Genomic DNA, 19,137 nt, shown 5'->3' with positions numbered 1-19,137 from the left:
TCCTCCACTCCTCCACTCCTCCACTCCTCCACTCCTCCACTCCTCCACTCCTCCACTCCTCCACTCCTCCACTCCTCCACTCCTCCACTCCTCCACTCCTCCACTCCTCCACTCCTCCACTCCTCCACTCCTCCACTCCTCCATTCCTCCACTCCTCCACTCCTCCACTCCTCCACTCCTCCACTCCTCCACTCCTCCACTCCTCCACTCCTCCACTCCTCCACTCCTCCACTCCTCCACTCCTCCACTCCTCCACTCCTCCACTCCTCCACTCCTCCACTCCTCCACTCCTCCACTCCTCCACTCCTCCACTCCTCCACTCCTCCACTCCTCCACTCCTCCACTCCTCCACTCCTCCACTCCTCCATTCCTCCACTCTATTTCCTCATCCCTTAACTTTCTTACGAGCTCTTTTTTTTCTCATGTCTTATATAATATATTATTTTTCTCTTTACTATGTAACATGTTCTCTCATTATATTTGTGAAAAACTTTAACTGGATGTATGTGTTATTTACTATATTTTGTATTCTTATATAACAACTGTTGTTTCAACATAATAAATATAAAAATAAAAAAAACAATAATTTTTATGCATATATATGTCCTTAAAAATGCATGTTGACATCACTTTATTGTCGATTATTATAAAAAATGAAAAATCGTTATAAATGTTACACATATAAGTTAATTCTATAAAAAGAACACACCTGTAGTTATGAGAGCACTCCCCCTATCGCTGGGTGATACAAAACTAATATAATAAATATAGAACACTATTCTAAGTGTAATAATAGTCGATACAAAAAACAAACCCACGAATTAGTGGTAGAAACTAAAGTAAGATTGGTGGGTGGGTGTTCCAATTATCTAAGGTGTTAGCGTAGGAATGAGTGTCAAGAAAAACTTTTATTTTAGAGGTGATGTTCCAAATATGAAATAGTTTACGAAAAAACGAGGCCGACGTAAATAAAACATGCGCTGACAAAAAAAAGTAATCTACATGGAATAAAAATAAATGCAGCATATAGAAAATTTTGAGCTTCAAATAACTATGAGAAAATCGATGAGCTAAAAAAGTATCACCATTTTAACTATTCTCCGAAATAAGTGAAGAAAAAAAAGTTGAGAAACATAATTTTCGGTATGCCTTTTTCCGCCAAAATCATCCAACGCACTTGTTAAAAATAATGATGTCACCGCTGTCATTAAACTTTGAGTAAGTATAACAATCATGACTTGGTACAGGAATCAAGGACAATAAAGGAAAACAAGGTATAATATTGACATGAAAAAAGACCAAATTATCTAATACAACAAAAACAGTAGTAGACATTCACATAATACTATTCACAAGTAACATACACAAAGTTTTGGAACAATATAAAAAATCAGTGATTTTAACCTTTCCCTCACTAAGCATCCAAAAATTACACATGATCCGAACGGGGAGACCAAACGACCCCAGCGCCTACTTGAACATGGCATCAGGAGAATAAAACGTTGGAAGTGTATATGACCGTGCAATAATTTATTCATGTTTTTGCGTACACATATTTTACTCATTCGTCTATTTTTTTCATTTTTGTTGGTTTGCCGAATGCTTATGTACATAAAGTGAAGTTAACCAAATCGGTCTTTGGGGGATTTGAATCCCCCCCTTCGGTCCGGCTAGGTTAAGCAGTACAACGCTTTAGTCGAAATTAAAAACTATTGTGCATATGATAATGCAGTTGCTGTAGAACAGGGCTTAAACGACGCGCGTGGTTTTCTTCAATTTTTTATTTTTATTTTTTATTTTTTTTATTAAGATAACAAATAAAAATACAATATTACAACTTAATACAATTTTTTACATTATTTATATACATAAATATATTTACATTAACGTTTTTTTATTTTAATTAATAATATTTTAAGGATAGCATATATAATTTACAAAAAAATATAAACAATGTTTTTTATCAGTGTTACATAAAGAAGAATTATAAATGTAACTTTTCACTTCTTTCTTAAATATATTGTATTTCTGACTGTACTTTTTATTATCTTTGTTCATTTCATTAAAGAAAAATATGATAAAAAATATGATAAAAATATGCTAAAAATTTGATAAAAAATGAGAGCGGTTTAGTTTTTATTTTGGCAGTTTATGTTATAACTTGAAAAGTACAAAAGTGTATCATTTGATACTTGGGTAAGGTTTTTTTTTATACCTGGAAAAATAACCTTTTTATGACTTTTCCAAGATCAAACATAAAAGAAAGTTAATGACGCATTTTTCGCACTTCCGTTGTTGTTATAAGATCCCGACGATTTAGCTAAGAACGCACTTTATATTTCAGCCAGGATTTCAGAAAAGTTTATTTTTAAATTGATTTACGTTTATATAGTAAATATCTATCGTATCTACGCCCTAATTGAATTATGACGCTTTGATGTATTTTATAATGTCCACGGTAATTGTTATTGAAACACAGATCACGATTGCTCTACGAAAGATGATATCGTTCGGACTGAATCAATTTCACCTTATAAAACGAGGTTAAATAAATTTGCCAGTACTAGATGGGAAATTTTTGAGAAATATGACGAAGACAGTAAAAGTTTATCGGAAAATCATCGCCGAAGAGAGCACCCCCCCGTTGTACGCAGGCGCGGCGGGTCGGGGGCTGAGGCAGGGCGGCGGGGGGAGGCCATCCACGGCCCGTAGTGCGCGGTACTGCACACCGCTCTGAACACAGCGGCGGGACGGACGTGCGCCATCTTCATTTCAGCGGGAAAGTAAAAGCGCGCGAAACATGCGGAAAACGTCGCGACGTAACTTCCGACTTTCCGATAGATGGCGCGAATAATTTAAACTCGAGAAAAGTTCTCGCAGCGGTCGGCCGCCCCTTCACCTGTCTGCGAACTTCGGCTGTCGCGCCAAGTTCTGTCTCCCGAGCCCCGCGCCCCGCGCCTCCGCCCTCCACTCCGAAGTGTATGCATTTCGCGCCAGAGCTCGTCCGCGGCGTCAGCTAAACTTTATTAGACCAGGATGACCGCCGTGGGGAAAGCTCCGCGCTAGGAATAGATCCCGCGCTGCCGCCCGCCGCGCCGCCGCCGCTCCCGATGAGCGCTTCGTATCGCCATCTGATAAGGCGGGCTCCACTCCAGCCGCTGGGTTATCTAGAGATACCCGCCCTGCCGCGAGTTCCGGAGAGGTTCGCTAGCGGTGCCGGTCGCTGGTTCGCCAGTCCCGCCGGAGACAGCGGCGCGGTGACAGTGCCCGGTGTGTAGTGCCCAGTGCCCAGTTCCCCGACCGGGTCACCTCGCGCTATCGGCAGTCTGACCGACTTTAGGAAAGTTATTCCCTTCATCGGCTTGTTATTCTGTGAGTGTTAAGTGTGTCTAAACTGTGTTCGCGTCAATTGTGCTTTTGTTTCGTGCATATTACTGAAAACTCTTCCGAACCGCGTAAATTACGAAGATTTAAAAACGTTCGAAAGTTCGAAGTGTTTTTGAATAAAAACGGTTACAGTGCGATCGAGCTCTAACTTTACTGTCTATACTTACGTCGACCGGTTCCGGCTACACGCCCCCACCGGCGTATGATCACTCTCCGGTAACGATTATTACAACATCGAAACGGAAGATAAATTATTGTTACCGAAGTAGGTACTCGACTGGTTTAGTTGATAGCGACAATGATCGTCGATAGATGATCGCGCTTCGATCGAAAGGTAAACGTTATACGATGGTAGGATTTACCGAAAGGTAAATAAATAGGTTTATTTATCGATCTACATAATTCGTTAAACGTAAGATACTGAAAAACGGTAGAATGAATTCAATTAGTAGACTGTGTCTCGTGCTCTGCCTCGCGGCGCCCGCGCTGTCGCAGGGCTCCCCGCCCCCTCCCCCTGGCGGGGGCGAGGGCGCGGCCCTTAACGGGGGCAGCACCAAGGCCAACACCACCACCAATGCCGTCTCCAACGGGGACAGGGTTTGCGAGGATGGGCTCATGCTGCCCATGTGGATGCCTCAGGACAACATCACTACCGGAGATCAAGTACTGCGAGGCCTCGTTTACTTTTTTATTATGCTGTACCTCTTCATAGGTGTATCCATCATCTCGGATCGTTTTATGGCAGCAATTGAGGTCATAACGTCGCAAGAGAAAGAAGTTCGCGTGAAAAAGAAAAATGGAGAGGTTCAGATTGTAGTCGTGAGAGTTTGGAACGAAACTGTCGCTAACTTGACTCTGATGGCGTTAGGATCTAGCGCGCCGGAAATTCTACTCTCGATTATCGAAATTATTGCCAAAAATTTTAAGGCTGGAGATTTGGGCCCCGGAACGATCGTGGGTTCGGCGGCTTATAATTTATTCGTCATTATTGCCATTTGCGTTTGGGTTATTCCCAATGGAGAGCATCGCAAAATAAAACATCTACGAGTATTCTTCGTAACAGCGACGTGGTCTGTTTTTGCTTATGTCTGGTTGTACTTAATTTTGGCTGTATTCTCTCCAGGAGAACTAGAAATTTGGGAAGGTCTTCTCACTTTCATGTTTTTCCCGGCCACTGTTCTCACCGCTTGGGTGGCCGATCGTCGTTTATTAATTTACAAATATCTCAACAAAAACTATCGCATGAATAAACGAGGAGTTATTGTTCAGGTAGAGGGTGGCGATAGTTCGGTCGAGATGGAACTCAAAGACGACGGCTTAAAATGCCTCGAAGACGGTGCAATGTCCGAGGAAGTCAGAGAGTTCGAGGAGTCAAGAAGGGAGTATATAAACACCTTGAAAGAACTGAGGAAACAGTATCCGCAAAATGACCTAGAATCCATCGAATGCATGGCTCACGAAATGGTTCTAAACAAAGGTCCCAAGTCCCGAGCGTTTTACAGAGTGCAAGCAACCAGAAAAATGATGGGAAGTGGAAACATCATGCGAAAAATTTCCGAACGCGCTCAAAGCGACCTGAGCGAGGTCAAGGCAGAATTGCAGCGACAGGATATAGACGAAGAACTGGCTGAAACTGGAGGCAGTCGAATTTTCTTCGAGCCTGGTCACTATACGGTAATGGAGAACTGCGGAGAGTTTGAAGTGCGAGTCGTACGCACTGGAGACACGGAAGAGGCATGCAGCGTTGATTACCATACCGAAGATGGAACTGCTGAGGACGGTAGTGACTACATAGGAAAGAAGGGCACCCTTTATTTCGAGAAAGGTGAAACAGAAAAGCGCTTCACACTAGAAGTTATTGACGACGACGTGTTTGAAGAAGACGAGCACTTCTACATCAGGCTGACTGACGCTAGGGGTCCAGTGATGCTAACCTCGCCTAGCTTGGCTACGGTGATGATCCTCGATGACGATCACGGTGGAGTTTTCGCGTTCGCCGAGAGGGACCACGAGCTGGTGGAGTCCGTGGGAACCTTCGAGCTGAAAGTGGTGCGCTACTCCGGAGCCCGCGGTCGCGTGGCCGTGCCCTATTGGACCGAGGACGGTACGGCCAAGCAGGGAAACCAGTACGAGTCCATCAAAGGAGAACTCGTGTTCGAGAACAACGAAGTCGAGTAAGTGTCTTTTCACTTAAATAATTAAACAAACAGAGAGGTTGGAACGCCATATCATTCTGTCAGACTCTGTCGGTCGTACAGATCTAGTTTATGCTTACAGCTTCCGACTTTTGAAGTGTTTGTTGGATTTGGTCGCGCCGGGGCTTTCTCGTTTTCTGCATCTATCAACATTTGCATTGTAAATTCTTTTAGCCGTTCTTTCGTTGCCATTCGCTCGACCAAACCGACGCAGCACTACTGTTTTGAGTTTGTAGTCTAGTCTCGGCCTTATATTATAATGTACGAATCTCGACATTTGTGCACCTATCATACATAGTTTTACCACACATTTGCCTGAGATATTGCATTTTCACAGCATTCAGGCTACTTAAATTGCTATTTCAATTACGTACTTCGCTCCTATACACAAGGGTTGGCATCAACACTTCATTATCAGCTGCTAATATTACCTCCTGCCACAAATATCTGTTTATAAATAATAAAACATACAAGATCGTTATTTAACGATGAAAGTATTTCTTGTGCGACTAGCTTAAGCGATTAAGGAAATCGATTCGAGCCATGTAATCTTGTCTGCAAATTATATGTTACATAAATATTCGAAGGTGGGTAGGACATAACATAGAAGTGTTAAGTATCTTTATTATTGAAGTTTTATATTTCCTGCGGTGTATTAAATGTACAACATTTCACACCGTTTACGTGTATACTATTATATGCATTAAATTTGTTCATATATTAGAAATGCATAAAACTAGCGGTGTACTTAAAAGTTTTTTTCTAAGTATGCACTCGTAAAACTCGTCACTCAACCCAACGAATCGGTCGTATGGAACACAGAAATTTGGAATTATTACGATTTTTTTAACACTTAATAAAATTAGATCATCAACATCATCATTCCGTTTCCGCACCTAATGGTGCATAGGGCACTGCATTGGTACACTAGCCGCAGCGTATCTTGATAAAAAAAAATGTCACATGAATATGAAATGGTCAGCCTTACGCTTTAAATACCAGTCCAGGACTAGTGTTAAAAACCTTTTAAATAAATATTTTATATCAACCATATCGGGAATCGAACCCGACACCTCTTGCGTGGTAGGCAAACGTGCTAATTATTACACGACGAGGCCGACAATTTTTTTTTTTTAAAAAGAAATATTTTGCGTTCTTATAATTTACGCAAATATTTGATTTTGAGGGCCATTTTCAACGAGTTGTAAGTAACTCACTACTAGAAAATGGGAATCAAGTTGGGGTAAAGTGGGATTCGAACCACGGACTTTTGATCCGTGAGTCCGAGACACTAGCCACGGGACCACAACCCGATCAAATAAAATTAAATAAGCCGAATAAATGTGCAGGTGATGTATTAATTTATAGACTTATTTATCAAAAAAAGACGGTATTTTTTTTAGAATACTTTACTCACAGAAACAGGTAATATCGATAGCAATAATAAATTAAGAATGTGGAGATAATATAACAGTATTGAAAGCGCGAAGATCGACATTTTTGAGAGGAAATTGTTTAGGTTCAAGAAATGTATTCGATATACGTTTTAATATTTATTTATGTATTTATTAATATACAAGGCACGCTGTGCCTTTTACCTTACAAAGATACATATTTAATACAGTATAAACATTCCGATATAATGTAAAAAACAAAAAAATCAAATTGAAAAGTATATTGTTACATAAATACTTTGGCACAGCAGTTTCGTATAAAGATACATAAAATAGAAAAATGTGGATACAAAATTTTTAATTTCAAAATGAAGAGATTTTTTAGAGGTACAAAATATACTGAAGTAGGTATATAAAATAAAATAAAATTCTATTATGTCTCAAAAAATATTTTAAAAAATGTGATAATAATAACAATAAAAGTAATTAAAAAATGAAGTACTCGAATACACGTAAATATGGTACACAATAGTACCCATACAAAAGTAAATATTAAAAGCACTATTATCTAACAAATTTAATGATTTAATAAATGATTAAATAGATAATTTAATAAATGATTAAATACAGTTGATTTATATAAACTATGCTTTATGTGAAAAATATCAGCAACGTCGTAATAGTTACAAGTGCATGGAATCGATTCAGAATAGCATTGTATGAGTATACTGTTCGTGAATTGTTGCAACTAAACGGAGGTACTTGACGAGTCTTTCGTCCAGGTACCCTGAAGTTAATAAGTGCTTATAGATTTGGGTGGTTTCACGTAAAGTTAACAATCTAGATTTCATTAATTGATTGACAATAAAGAAAACTAAATTTTATGGCTGGATTTCCTCATTGTGTTACGGACAGTAACCCAAACTGAAACGTATACTATTATTAGCGACTGACCGAAGTTTCGGTTTCGGACAATAAAATGAGCGGTATCTAGTCCGGCCAAAACTTCAGCTAGGCCGATACCTGCGGTCGGGATGCATCGGATTACGTTTGGCTGTACTCAGGTGTGTCTTATAGCTTGTGACTCAGCAGTGTGATCTGTGACCTTTAGTTTTTAGTTCTAATATTTTTGTAATTCCTTTATAGTAAATGAATTAAAGTTCCTATAGCGTACACTGAAGAACTGTTACATATCTGCATAGAATAAAGAATAGTCCAGAAACCGCATACGCGCATCAAACAGAAAGCGACTAAACTACTCTTAAAAAAGTAGTTTTACGTTTTGACCCATGAGTTTCTTTGTAGACGTCACTCAGTACGCAACTCCCGGTTTGAATTCAACTATGCCGTGTTGTGTCGTTTTGAAGTGTAGAAATACTGATGGGATCCTAAAGAAACAGGATGGGATCCACATTTCATGTGTAATTAGCAAATGCATGTATAAGTAGCAAATACATTACTTAAAAATTGAATTATTTTTCCATGTGTCAGATTGTCGAAGAAACAAAATGAACATTTCGTTAGTCTTGCCAGGATAGTAAATTTTTTTACCCTACTTTGCTCATCTAATGAGAGAACTAATGAAAATTGGACCTCAAATTTAACAACGCCGTGGCGGACGTTTGACCGACATTATCTTTAAAACATCAAATATTATTTTAACATTATATAAAATTATCCGTTTTATGTAAAGTAAAATTTGTTTAATATTTCAAGTTCAGAGTTCATTAATTCAATTATTCTTATAAAAAAAACTCCTTATTTATTTACTATGTTGTGTCAATCAATGTTTCTGCGTGCACAAAAAAAATAGTGAAGTTGAAATTTTGCTTTTTTTCTTACATTTGTGTTTTGATTATATTTTTTCCTATCTAGCAACATTACGCGGTGACTTCATGAATGCGCGCGGTGAAAGTGGGGGGATTTTTGGACACAGTCCGATGTATTCAAATATGATTCTACGCTCTTTCTGGACTATTCTTAATTCTTTGCATATATGTATGTTATACGCGTAACATAACTACGAACCAAAAAGCGCTAAAAATTAACAAATGTTTTAATTTTATTGCGTATTTAATTAAAGCATAGCTTTTAATGGACTCATAAGGTTTAACAATAAAAACGCCCGATTTTGGGCGTTTTGAAGTGAATTTTAACGTATAAATTTCAATATTTACGTTAAAATAACGATATCTTGTTTCGGCCGGCCAGTAACTATTATATCCCATGTTTCTGTAATTTAACAAACAATATAATATCATGAAAAAACTCTAATTTCGTGAGTATAAAGTGTTTTTTGTGAAAGATATCCATTTTACAAAACGTTGAATTTAAAAATACCCACCCACTTTTTTCCAATGTGACTATCTAATATTAAGACGCATATTTTTAGAACTGTTTGGTTAACTTCAAAAATACAGATTTAAATCTCACAACTTTTTTATCATCGTTGTATTTTATGAAACCAATATTCACGTTTAATATGTTTAATAATATTAAATTACTATTTCTTTTATGAAAAATTCTGGACAGTTGTTTAATTGATCGAACCGGCATTTACTTCGCATTCAACGTAAATTAAAATTAGTATTATTAATTTATATGATATAAGTACTTTCTTGGAAATATCTATCGTTCAGTATTTTTTTTCATAAATACAGAAAAAAAAACATATATGAACAGTTTTTTTTTTAAACATAAAGTCTCGTTAAACCGCTTTTTAAGCAATTTGTCGTCGGATGCTATTCAACATAAGTTCAATACTTTACTTAAAAAGCTATAGAAAATGGTCAGAAATACAAGGAAATTAAAAATACATAATGTTTAAAACAACGATGGATTCATATAAATATGTACAGTATATTATTTTTTTTTATAACCTCAGTTTTGTGGGTTCGTAACAATAAGTTTTCTTACACAAACAAGATGTGTATGTTTACTTGTTTCACCGACTAGAACTAACACATCAACTCAGGGTTATTAAATATTCGAATGCACTGTACATGTATACATGCCTTCTATAATTACCATATGGATGCAAGTAGCAAAATAAGGGTCAGTAGCATAAAAAAATTAAGTTAAACCAAATTTAAAGTTAAGTATGTTTTTTGTTTTTTTTTAAATTTATTTATACATTTCATCGTATATACATTTTTTGTACACTTTGCCCAGCTAACAAGGGTAAAATTAAATTTTTAAACATATTTTTTTTACAAGTTAATAGAAAGAACAGATATAAAAATTAACTTACAAGAATACACACATTGACATATATATTTATACATATTATACATACATACATAAAAAGATACACAATTTAATTGATATATATGCAAAACTTCATGATTGCTATTTGGTTGTTTTAAACTATTCTTTATTTTTACATTTTATTTTCAACATCCGGTAAGAATTTCCAATCTGCGGCATGCATCAATCTCTTTCACTCCCTACGACCAATGTCAAGAAAGAGCGAGGTCAACACCTTCCTCAAGTTGACAACGCACAATTCTGGCAAAAAAAATATGTACCTTCTTGCCAGCGTAATAGTGTTTCCACGATGCCAGAACAGTGTTGACCCCTTTACTTAGTATCAGATCCCCATTGGAGTATTTTGTATTATGGTTGTGGTTGACGCTTGGGTATTTGTCTGTATTTATGTGTGTAACCACTACCGTTCTCGAATAATATTGAGTACTCTGAATTCTCTGAAGAGCAAGTCACAATTGTTGCGTTTTTGTCAAAACGGGTTGTATTATTCAACTTTTTCGTGCGAACTCTTTTGTCCATTTTGACGGAAACGCAACAATTATTAAAACTTTATACAACTTACCTTTCTTTTGTGCTACTGGCTCTTCATCATTTTTATGCAAATTTGTAAAAAAATATCTCTTTTCCAACCAATTACGCAACATGTTACATTTCGTTTAGCTCTGTATATCTTTTTGGGTTATAAAACATATTAAACATTGTAATTATGATGTCACACCTTTGGGACAAAAATGACTCAACTCAAAAAATCAACTTTTTGACAAAATATAAAAACAAATCAAAAATAGCAGTCTAAAAACATACAAAAAAATCAAACGAAAAAAGTAAAAAATTAGAAAATGCAGTGTCCTATGCACCGTTGGGTGCCAATAAGACTTAGATAATAATAGTGATGACTATATTCGATCAAATGTACCAATAAGTAAAACATCGTATTTTAAAAATGCTTTTTTTCGTAGGACTTTTTCGATGTACAATACAAAATTTAAAAATATACATTATACAAACATCACTCTGTCAGATTTAAAATTTACACTAAAAATGTATAATATGTAACTTAGTAGACATTATAATAATAAATATGTACATCTCCCTTCCTCTCCTTATCCTCTCTTCAATCATCCTTGTCCTAATCCCGCCCAATTTACAATCACTTACTTTTCTTTAAAAAAAAATCTTTGATTATTGAAAAATATTTACTAGTACTTGAAAATAACATTTTGTATATGTATAAATTCATATGTACTTAATAAATATGTAATATATTTTCTTTACTAACTTTGTATACTTTGTGGAAATCTGTTATTAGTTCTGAGTTTTTTACACTACATCTGTTTGTTTACCATAAGTATGTATGTAGAACTGTTAGTTTCTCAAATTAAATTAAATAAAATAAAACCCCTGACTGTTAGGAATCAGGTAATCACCGTTAGATCTCAAAAGTATGTGCCTGTTATTCAAAACAATGGAATTAAATTGTAATTAGTTACTGTTTTTCATTCATAATACTTCCTCACAAACGGTAGATACCCCGGTTTAATCAACCAAATATTTCTAACTCTCCACGGCACACGGTAATGTTTAAAATAATTATATCCGGTGCAAATTGCCTAATCAAAGCTGTAATTTTTTCCTATCATAAACATTTATGGCTTATGCAATAGTTATTTGTTTTTTTATTTTGTTTTTGACAATTCATCAATCACTTTAAAATTGCCCCCTTTTTAACGATTGGTAGAGGTGTCTTTAAATTAACATAAATTGTTTTGTGTTTGCTTTTCTAACGGCCTTTTTAGCTAGAAATAGCGGCAAAGCACTGGATCTAGTAAACAAAAAAAGTTTTACACTGCAATATTTCAATGTTCTCGGACTGGCATCTGAAGCGTAAGACTAATGACCGTACCTTCCATGTAACAACAAAGATCTAGATATGCTGCAACAGGGTGCTATTGCAGTGTCTTACGCACCACTAGGTGGGGATAGGGAATTTATGATGATAGTTATAATATTTTTAATGCGTGAAGGAATAATTTTGTGAAACATTATTATTCTATATTATATTATATTTATTTTGTATACTTTGCCCAGCTAACAAGGATACATACCCAGTTCCTAGCTAGACAAAATCATTTAAATACATAATAATTATTTACAAATCTAAAGAAAGAACAGACAAATAAAATATAAACTTACTAGTATACATATATTGATACATACACATATATATATACAGGGTGTTCATTAAACCCTGTCACATGATCAATATGAGCAAAAAGACATATTGGCACATTAAAATATTTTTTTAGAACAAATATTTTTTTTTTAAATTTAAAAAAAGAAAATGGTTGCTTACTTCTGCAGGGGAGAAGCGAGGATGGAGGGGAGGGAATTTTATCCTGCGCCGCGCTCCCCTTACTTCTCCCCTGCAGAAGTAAGCAATCATTTGTTTTTTTTAAATATTTTATTTTTAAAAATAAAATATTAAAAAAAATTGTTCTTTGTTCTAAATATTTTTTTAAATATGCTAATATGTCTTCTTGCCCATACTGATCATCGTGGTTTTGGATGTGACAGGTTTTAAAGAACAGCCTTTATATATATATATATATATATATATACATTTACAAACATACACACATACATACATACACATACCCATGCGCGTACACATACATACATACATTAAATATACAGAATCTGAACAATATATGCGAAACGTCATGATTGCGTTTTGTATTTTTTTAAATATTTTTATTTTTATATTTTATTTTCAACACCCAGTAAGAATCTCCAATCTGCAGCATGCATCAACTTCTCTGACTCCCTACGACCAATGTCATGAAAGAGCATGTAATTACATTAAGAGTTAATTAACCCCGAAAAAGGCGCATTCTTTTGCCAAAGCAAGTTGGTTATTAAATTATAAAAAATAAAGTTATGCCATTTAAATCTATTGAATTATTATAATAATTGTGTAAATGATTTTAAAATTTAAACAATAGTTCATTAATTTATAAATACTGTTGACTCCTTGTCATCTGATTATTGTTGTTTTAAAATATAATTAAGTTTCTAATCCGAAATTCGCCATTATATATCTCTATTTCTTCCTTTAATCATTATTTCACTAAATTATCTCGTTATTTTTTTTTTTGTTGAAATATACGAGTATACGCATTTTATCGATTTACCTGTTTGGAAAAACATATTCCTAAACTTCAATGAGTCAGAGACTTCATGCAAATATAAACTTAATACTCAAGTTATCAAACCTTGTACCTACATAAGCTAGGTCAGACGTACCTTAATTGACCACTAGAATATTTAAAATCCATTCGTTCAATAATTTTTCGAGTATGTCGAAATGTATGTAGACTTGCTGTATTTCCTCCCTGGGGAGTTATTAAGACCTCAATCTATTGCAACAGAGAAGGAAAACATTTTTGATATAGAAATATGGAAGTCATGGCATCCACAATCACAGTTTGAGTAGGTATGAGAGGTGGCAAAAGTTGAATTGCAATCAGTAGCCTTTGGTACGTCTGTTGCTTTATGGTGCGCCGCCGCTTTCTTAACATTAAAAGCATTTAGGCGTTAAAATGTTGCTACTCTAAAAAAATAATTTAGTGATTACATTTAAATTTGTTGCAACAGAGAGAGAAAACATTTTTGATAAGGAAATATGGGAGTCTAGGCATATATAGGGCTTATGACCTGTCATTGGCTGGTTTAAGGGGCCACTTTACACACTGTGCAACATTCACCATTCTGCCTATGTTTTCACACATCCACATTTCCCTTAACTCTTCCATCTGATGACTTTTGTGAAGCAAAAGAGCTGAAATTATTATCATCACCTTGAACAACTCCCTAGGGAGAAAATCCAACCAGTCTGCAAGGATTGGGACATACTCAAACATTTTTTGTTATTATATTTTTTCCATCTGTTTTACTATCTTCCTCAGTGTTTTTATTGAAAAAGTAAAGGAGCCGGCTTTGTAATCCCTCGGTAGATATTTCGACAAACGTTTAAGCATACCGTCTTGGTAATTGTCAAAACTCACAAAAATCATGTTCAAACTAGCATTTTTCGAGATCGAGATTTTCGAACAATTTTTTTTAGTCTTAAAACTGACTTTTGTATTTTTTGTCGACAAATTGTGAATTGCAAATGTAAAAAAAAAACTGTTTTTACTATTGTTAACTGTTTCTTTTTGTTTCTCTTCTCTTCAATTTATATAAATAAGTAAATCATAACAATTAATAAAATATATGATAAAACAAGGGTAATGATGACTGTTACACAGTGTATAAAGTGGCCTCTTAAACCAGCCAATTACATGTCTGACAAGACCCCTGTAGATGCTTAGTATTGCTTTAGGCTTATTTACCCCCTGAAAAATGTTCTCTGTTGCAATAAATAAAGATTAGAATACCCTTCCTTTAGTTCGTAAAAGCAAATTTAAATCTTGTATTATTTAAAAACATTTTTTGAGATGGAAATGTATAATTGTTTTCTACCAAGTGATCATAAATGATTCCATCACTATAAGTTGACTGCGTATGAGCCGAGATAAACGAGTAACGCAAAATGTCAAGTTCAACTCTGACTCATGCTCATGACTATATCGAGTCAAATTTATGCTATTTAATGAATAATAACAGGGGCTTTACTTTATGAGCAGTTAATTAAGTAATTGTTTTTTTAATACATGCATTAGTTTATTAATATACAAGGCGCGTAGTGCCTTTAACTATACAAAAATACATAGTGTGTAGAAATAAACATTTCAAATAATATTCAGAAGATAAACGAAAAAAAAAGCATAAAAAGTTTAAATGTACATATTATTCACGTGGTTTTATACAATCATCACGCTAACATATTGTGTAAAAAATAAATCATCAAAAGGCATACCTATAAAAATTATAAACTTAGAAATGTGTTTTATTTTAAGTTAAAAATCACAATTCAAAAAACATTTTATGAATATTCACAAAAAATAAACAAAAAGTAAAAGAAAGAAAAAGTAAACAGAAAGCAAAATAAAATTAAACATAAATATTGTAAGAACATAACTATAGCCTAACAAATGTTGATAAACCATCGTTGAAAAAAAAAAAAAAAACTTACATAAACTACACTTATACCCGTATGCAGAGATAAAACTTAAGTTGAGGAAAGTACATTCTATTGTCTTCACCTTCGGGTTATTCTCTGCATATGATATTTGAATGTACTTTCTTCATGTTAAGGTTTGTCTCTGCTCGGGTATTAAAATTAAAAATATACGGTATGTAACATTACAAATCTTATTTCATATTTAGAATGTTCAAATTTTCCCTGGAAACAATTTTTTTGTTTAGTTCTTTGAAGAAAAAAAACACGTACTTCAAAATCTTTAACCTACAGGAAGCGTGCAAAAACACCTTTTTAGAATCATTTTCTTGGAAGGTTTAAAAACACAATTTTTTAATGTTTTATTTGGCCAGCATGATAAAACTTACGATAAGATTTTTAAAATGTAATTAATACTAATGTGATAAGATTACGGTTTGTGATTAACAGATTACGGGATAGTATATATTTGTTATAAGATTAATAAATTTAAAAAATGTAATCAAATCAAAATGTGTTCGTAGATATGAAATTTATAGCCTTGTTATGAATAGTAATTTATTTTGTATTTTTGTAGATACCTACCCCTTATTTATTTTAACTGAAGTCAATTTGAAAATTATTTATATTTTAAATTGTAAACACCTACGTAAATCATATACAACACATCGGGTTAGTAAATTAGGAATTATATACGAGTATATAAGCGTATATACATAGATTTAAGAATAATCCAGAAACCGCACACGCACATCAAACAGAAGGCGACTAAACTACTCATAAATGAGTAGGTTTACGTTTTGACCCATTAGTTTCTTTGTAGACGTGGCTCAGTACGCAACTCTTGATTTGAGTTCAACTATGGCGTGTTGTGTCCTTTTAAAGTGTAGAAATACTGCTAGGATTTAAAAAAAACAGGATGGAATCACATTTCCTGTGTAATTAGCGAATGAATGTGTATGTAGCAAACGCATTACTTAAAATTGAATTATTTTTCCATCTGTCAGATTGTCAAAGAAACAAAATGAACATTTTGTTAGTGTTGCCAGGGAAGTAAATTTTTTAACCCTACTTTGCTCATCTAATGAAAAAACTAATGAAAATTAGACCTCAGATTAAACAACGCCGTGGCGGACATTTGAACGACATTATCTTTAAAATATCAATTATTATTTAACATGATATAAAAATATCAGTTTTTTGTAAAATAAAATTTGTTTTTTATTTTAAGTTTAAAGTTCATTAATTCAATTACTTTTATTAAATGACCTTTAGTTATCTACTCTGTTGTGTCAATCAATATTTCCGCATGCACAATAAAATTTTAGAGAAATTAACAGATTGCTTTTTTTAACCTTATATTTGTGTTATAATTATATTTTTTCCCATCGTGCAACATTACGCGGCGACATCACGAATGCGCGCGGCAAAAGTGGGGGAATTATTGGGCACAGTTTGATGTACTCAAATATGATTCTACGCTCCTTCTGGACTATTCTTAATTCCATGCGTATATACTTAAATGATCTGTTATCAAATACAAATCTTACAACTGATTGAATTTTATAAAATAAATGAATAATATCAGCGTTTATCGATTATTTATTGTTCGAGAAACGTGTAGGTTTTTTATGATTCGATTCGATCGGTTTCGAGTTATTTATTTGCATGACCCTGTTTCTGTATTACCATAACCCCATGCATACATACATACATGTATGTATAACGACCATGACTCTGTCCGGTTGGAATTCAAGGTAACACTACCTTAACTCCACCTTAACTCTTCGACGCTACTGAATTTAGGCATTGCTTATGGGTATCAAAATCCAAAGATTGAAACGTGTGCGTGGTATTAAACAAAATAACAAATTAGGCCCATCTGAGAATGTAACAATGGTATAACTTTTAAAGCGTGACGTAAGTTTTATGCGACAATGGTATTGGTAAAACACATCAGACATGTTTTTAATTCATCACCGTCATTGTTAACATTTCCATTTTCACACCAGTGATACGCAAGGCACTGCAAAAGTACACCAACACTGCATTGTATTTCGGTAATCTGTAACATGAATGAAGGTGATCAGTTTTAGGATTAAGGTGTCGGCCCGCGATTGTGAAATATTGCAGTGAATTACGATTTAAATCAATATCTCACGTCGATCCTGCCAGGAATCGAACCTGCGACCTCAAGCATAGTTGGCGACCGACGGAAATGTACGAAAAAATAAACCAGTTTGACATATAACATTTGACAAAAATTGAGACGGTGAAAATTGTACTGGAAAACATACAAGATGGTCAACAATATTGACAATACAGACTGGATTCAACTCCCTGAGGAGCTGTTTATATTAAAATATTACAACATAGATGAAGAACATTTAAAATGAGGTAATATAGAAGTCTAGGCATCTACAGGGCTTATGACCAGTCAATGGCTGGTTTAAGTGGCCACTTTACACACTGTGTAACATTCACCATTCTGCCCATATTTGAACATCCAGATTCCTACAATTCTTTCATCTGTTGATGTTTGTGAAGTTAAAGAGCTGAAACCTTCATTTATGCGGGTGAGATTCATCTAATTGAATTATTTCACCTACATACTAGGCTAAAGTGGCCACTTAAACCAGCCATTGACAGGTCATAAGCCCTGTAGATGCCTAGACTTCTATATTACCTTCTCTTAAATGTTCTTTATCTCTGTTGTAATATGTGAATACAAGATGGTGACATAACATTAACAAAAAATGTTGCCATACACAAATATAATACCAAACAATAACACTGCCACATTTCAAAAGCAAAGACAAACGTAAGACAGTCAAATACTATATACCATAGGTAATGATTTATTGATTTTCCTTACTACATGAAAAATTACACTGGAGACCAATTTCAAATGAACCTTAAAAAGCACATAGTTACTACACTTACCATCATTCCCTTTCCGCACCTTATGGTGCATAGGGCACTCCATTGGTACACCAATCGCTGGAGGTACGGTAATCAGTCTTATGCCTCAGGTGCCAGTCCAGGGACTATGAAATATTCTAGTGTAAAAATACCTTTTTAATTCAAGATTCTATGTCAACCATGACCTTTTTCTCTTACATCACTTCACATTACAAACATTAATATTGTTCATTTTAATCAATTTTTTCTACCGAAATTTGGATTACTGCTAGAATCGCTTTAATGCAACTCTATCAACTACCTTTAGTTGAAAATATTTACCTTATATTGCCTTTTCAAAATTTTAATATTACTTCCTATACCTGTTATTCTTTTGTTTTTCTCTGCTGCATTGACATGTTTTTATAGTAACTTTTAATCTACTTTTAACTACTTATATTGTACATGTTTATGAAATCATTATATTGCTGCTCTTACTATAATGTGTCATTAATTTTGAAGATGTTTTTAAATTGACTTAAATTTATTATCTTATTTAAAGATTCTTCTCATCGTTTCTTTGAATCTCTTAAAATATGTATGTGTATATTTTTGTGTTTCCCTTTTAAAAATGTTATTATTATTTTATTTTATTTTTACATCAGAGCATGTTTTTCATTCTTTATTTTAATTACTTTTACAAATTTTCTTCATTTTTTTACTTTAAATTTAATTTTCAAACAACTTCTTTTTATGTTTTTTTCCTTCTGTTTTTTGTACTTTAATTAATAACCTTACATATAATTACTTTATAGTATGGAAACTTCACTGGTCCATTAGAGTTAAGTCTAACCGAGTAAAATATAAAACTATG

The 19,137-nt window shown here is 34.2% G+C and overlaps 1 protein-coding gene across 3 annotated transcripts in view; it reads left to right on the top strand.

Moving 5' to 3' along the window:
• The first annotated feature begins 2,723 nt into the window (after positions 1 to 2,723).
• Positions 2,724 to 19,137, top strand: part of Calx (sodium/calcium exchanger 3) — a 349,508-nt gene continuing 333,094 nt past the window's right edge. For 2 of the 3 annotated variants that reach the window (XM_088227414.1, XM_088227405.1), the window contains exon 1: positions 2,724 to 5,561. In XM_088227414.1, the coding sequence (XP_088083540.1) occupies positions 3,823 to 5,561 (1,739 nt within the window). In that variant the 5' untranslated portion in view covers positions 2,724 to 3,822. The remainder of the gene's footprint in view (positions 5,562 to 19,137) is intronic. The other variant, XM_088227424.1, reaches the window with a different exon arrangement.

This window comes from Micrasema longulum, unplaced genomic scaffold, assembly GCF_059751315.1.
Source record: "Micrasema longulum isolate JH-2025_06_02 unplaced genomic scaffold, ASM5975131v1 h1tg000043l, whole genome shotgun sequence".
In the NCBI taxonomy this organism is placed as follows: Eukaryota; Metazoa; Arthropoda; class Insecta; order Trichoptera; family Brachycentridae; genus Micrasema; species Micrasema longulum.
The sequence above is the reverse complement of the archived record's forward strand: the minus strand, read 5'-3'. Positions and strand labels throughout refer to the sequence as shown.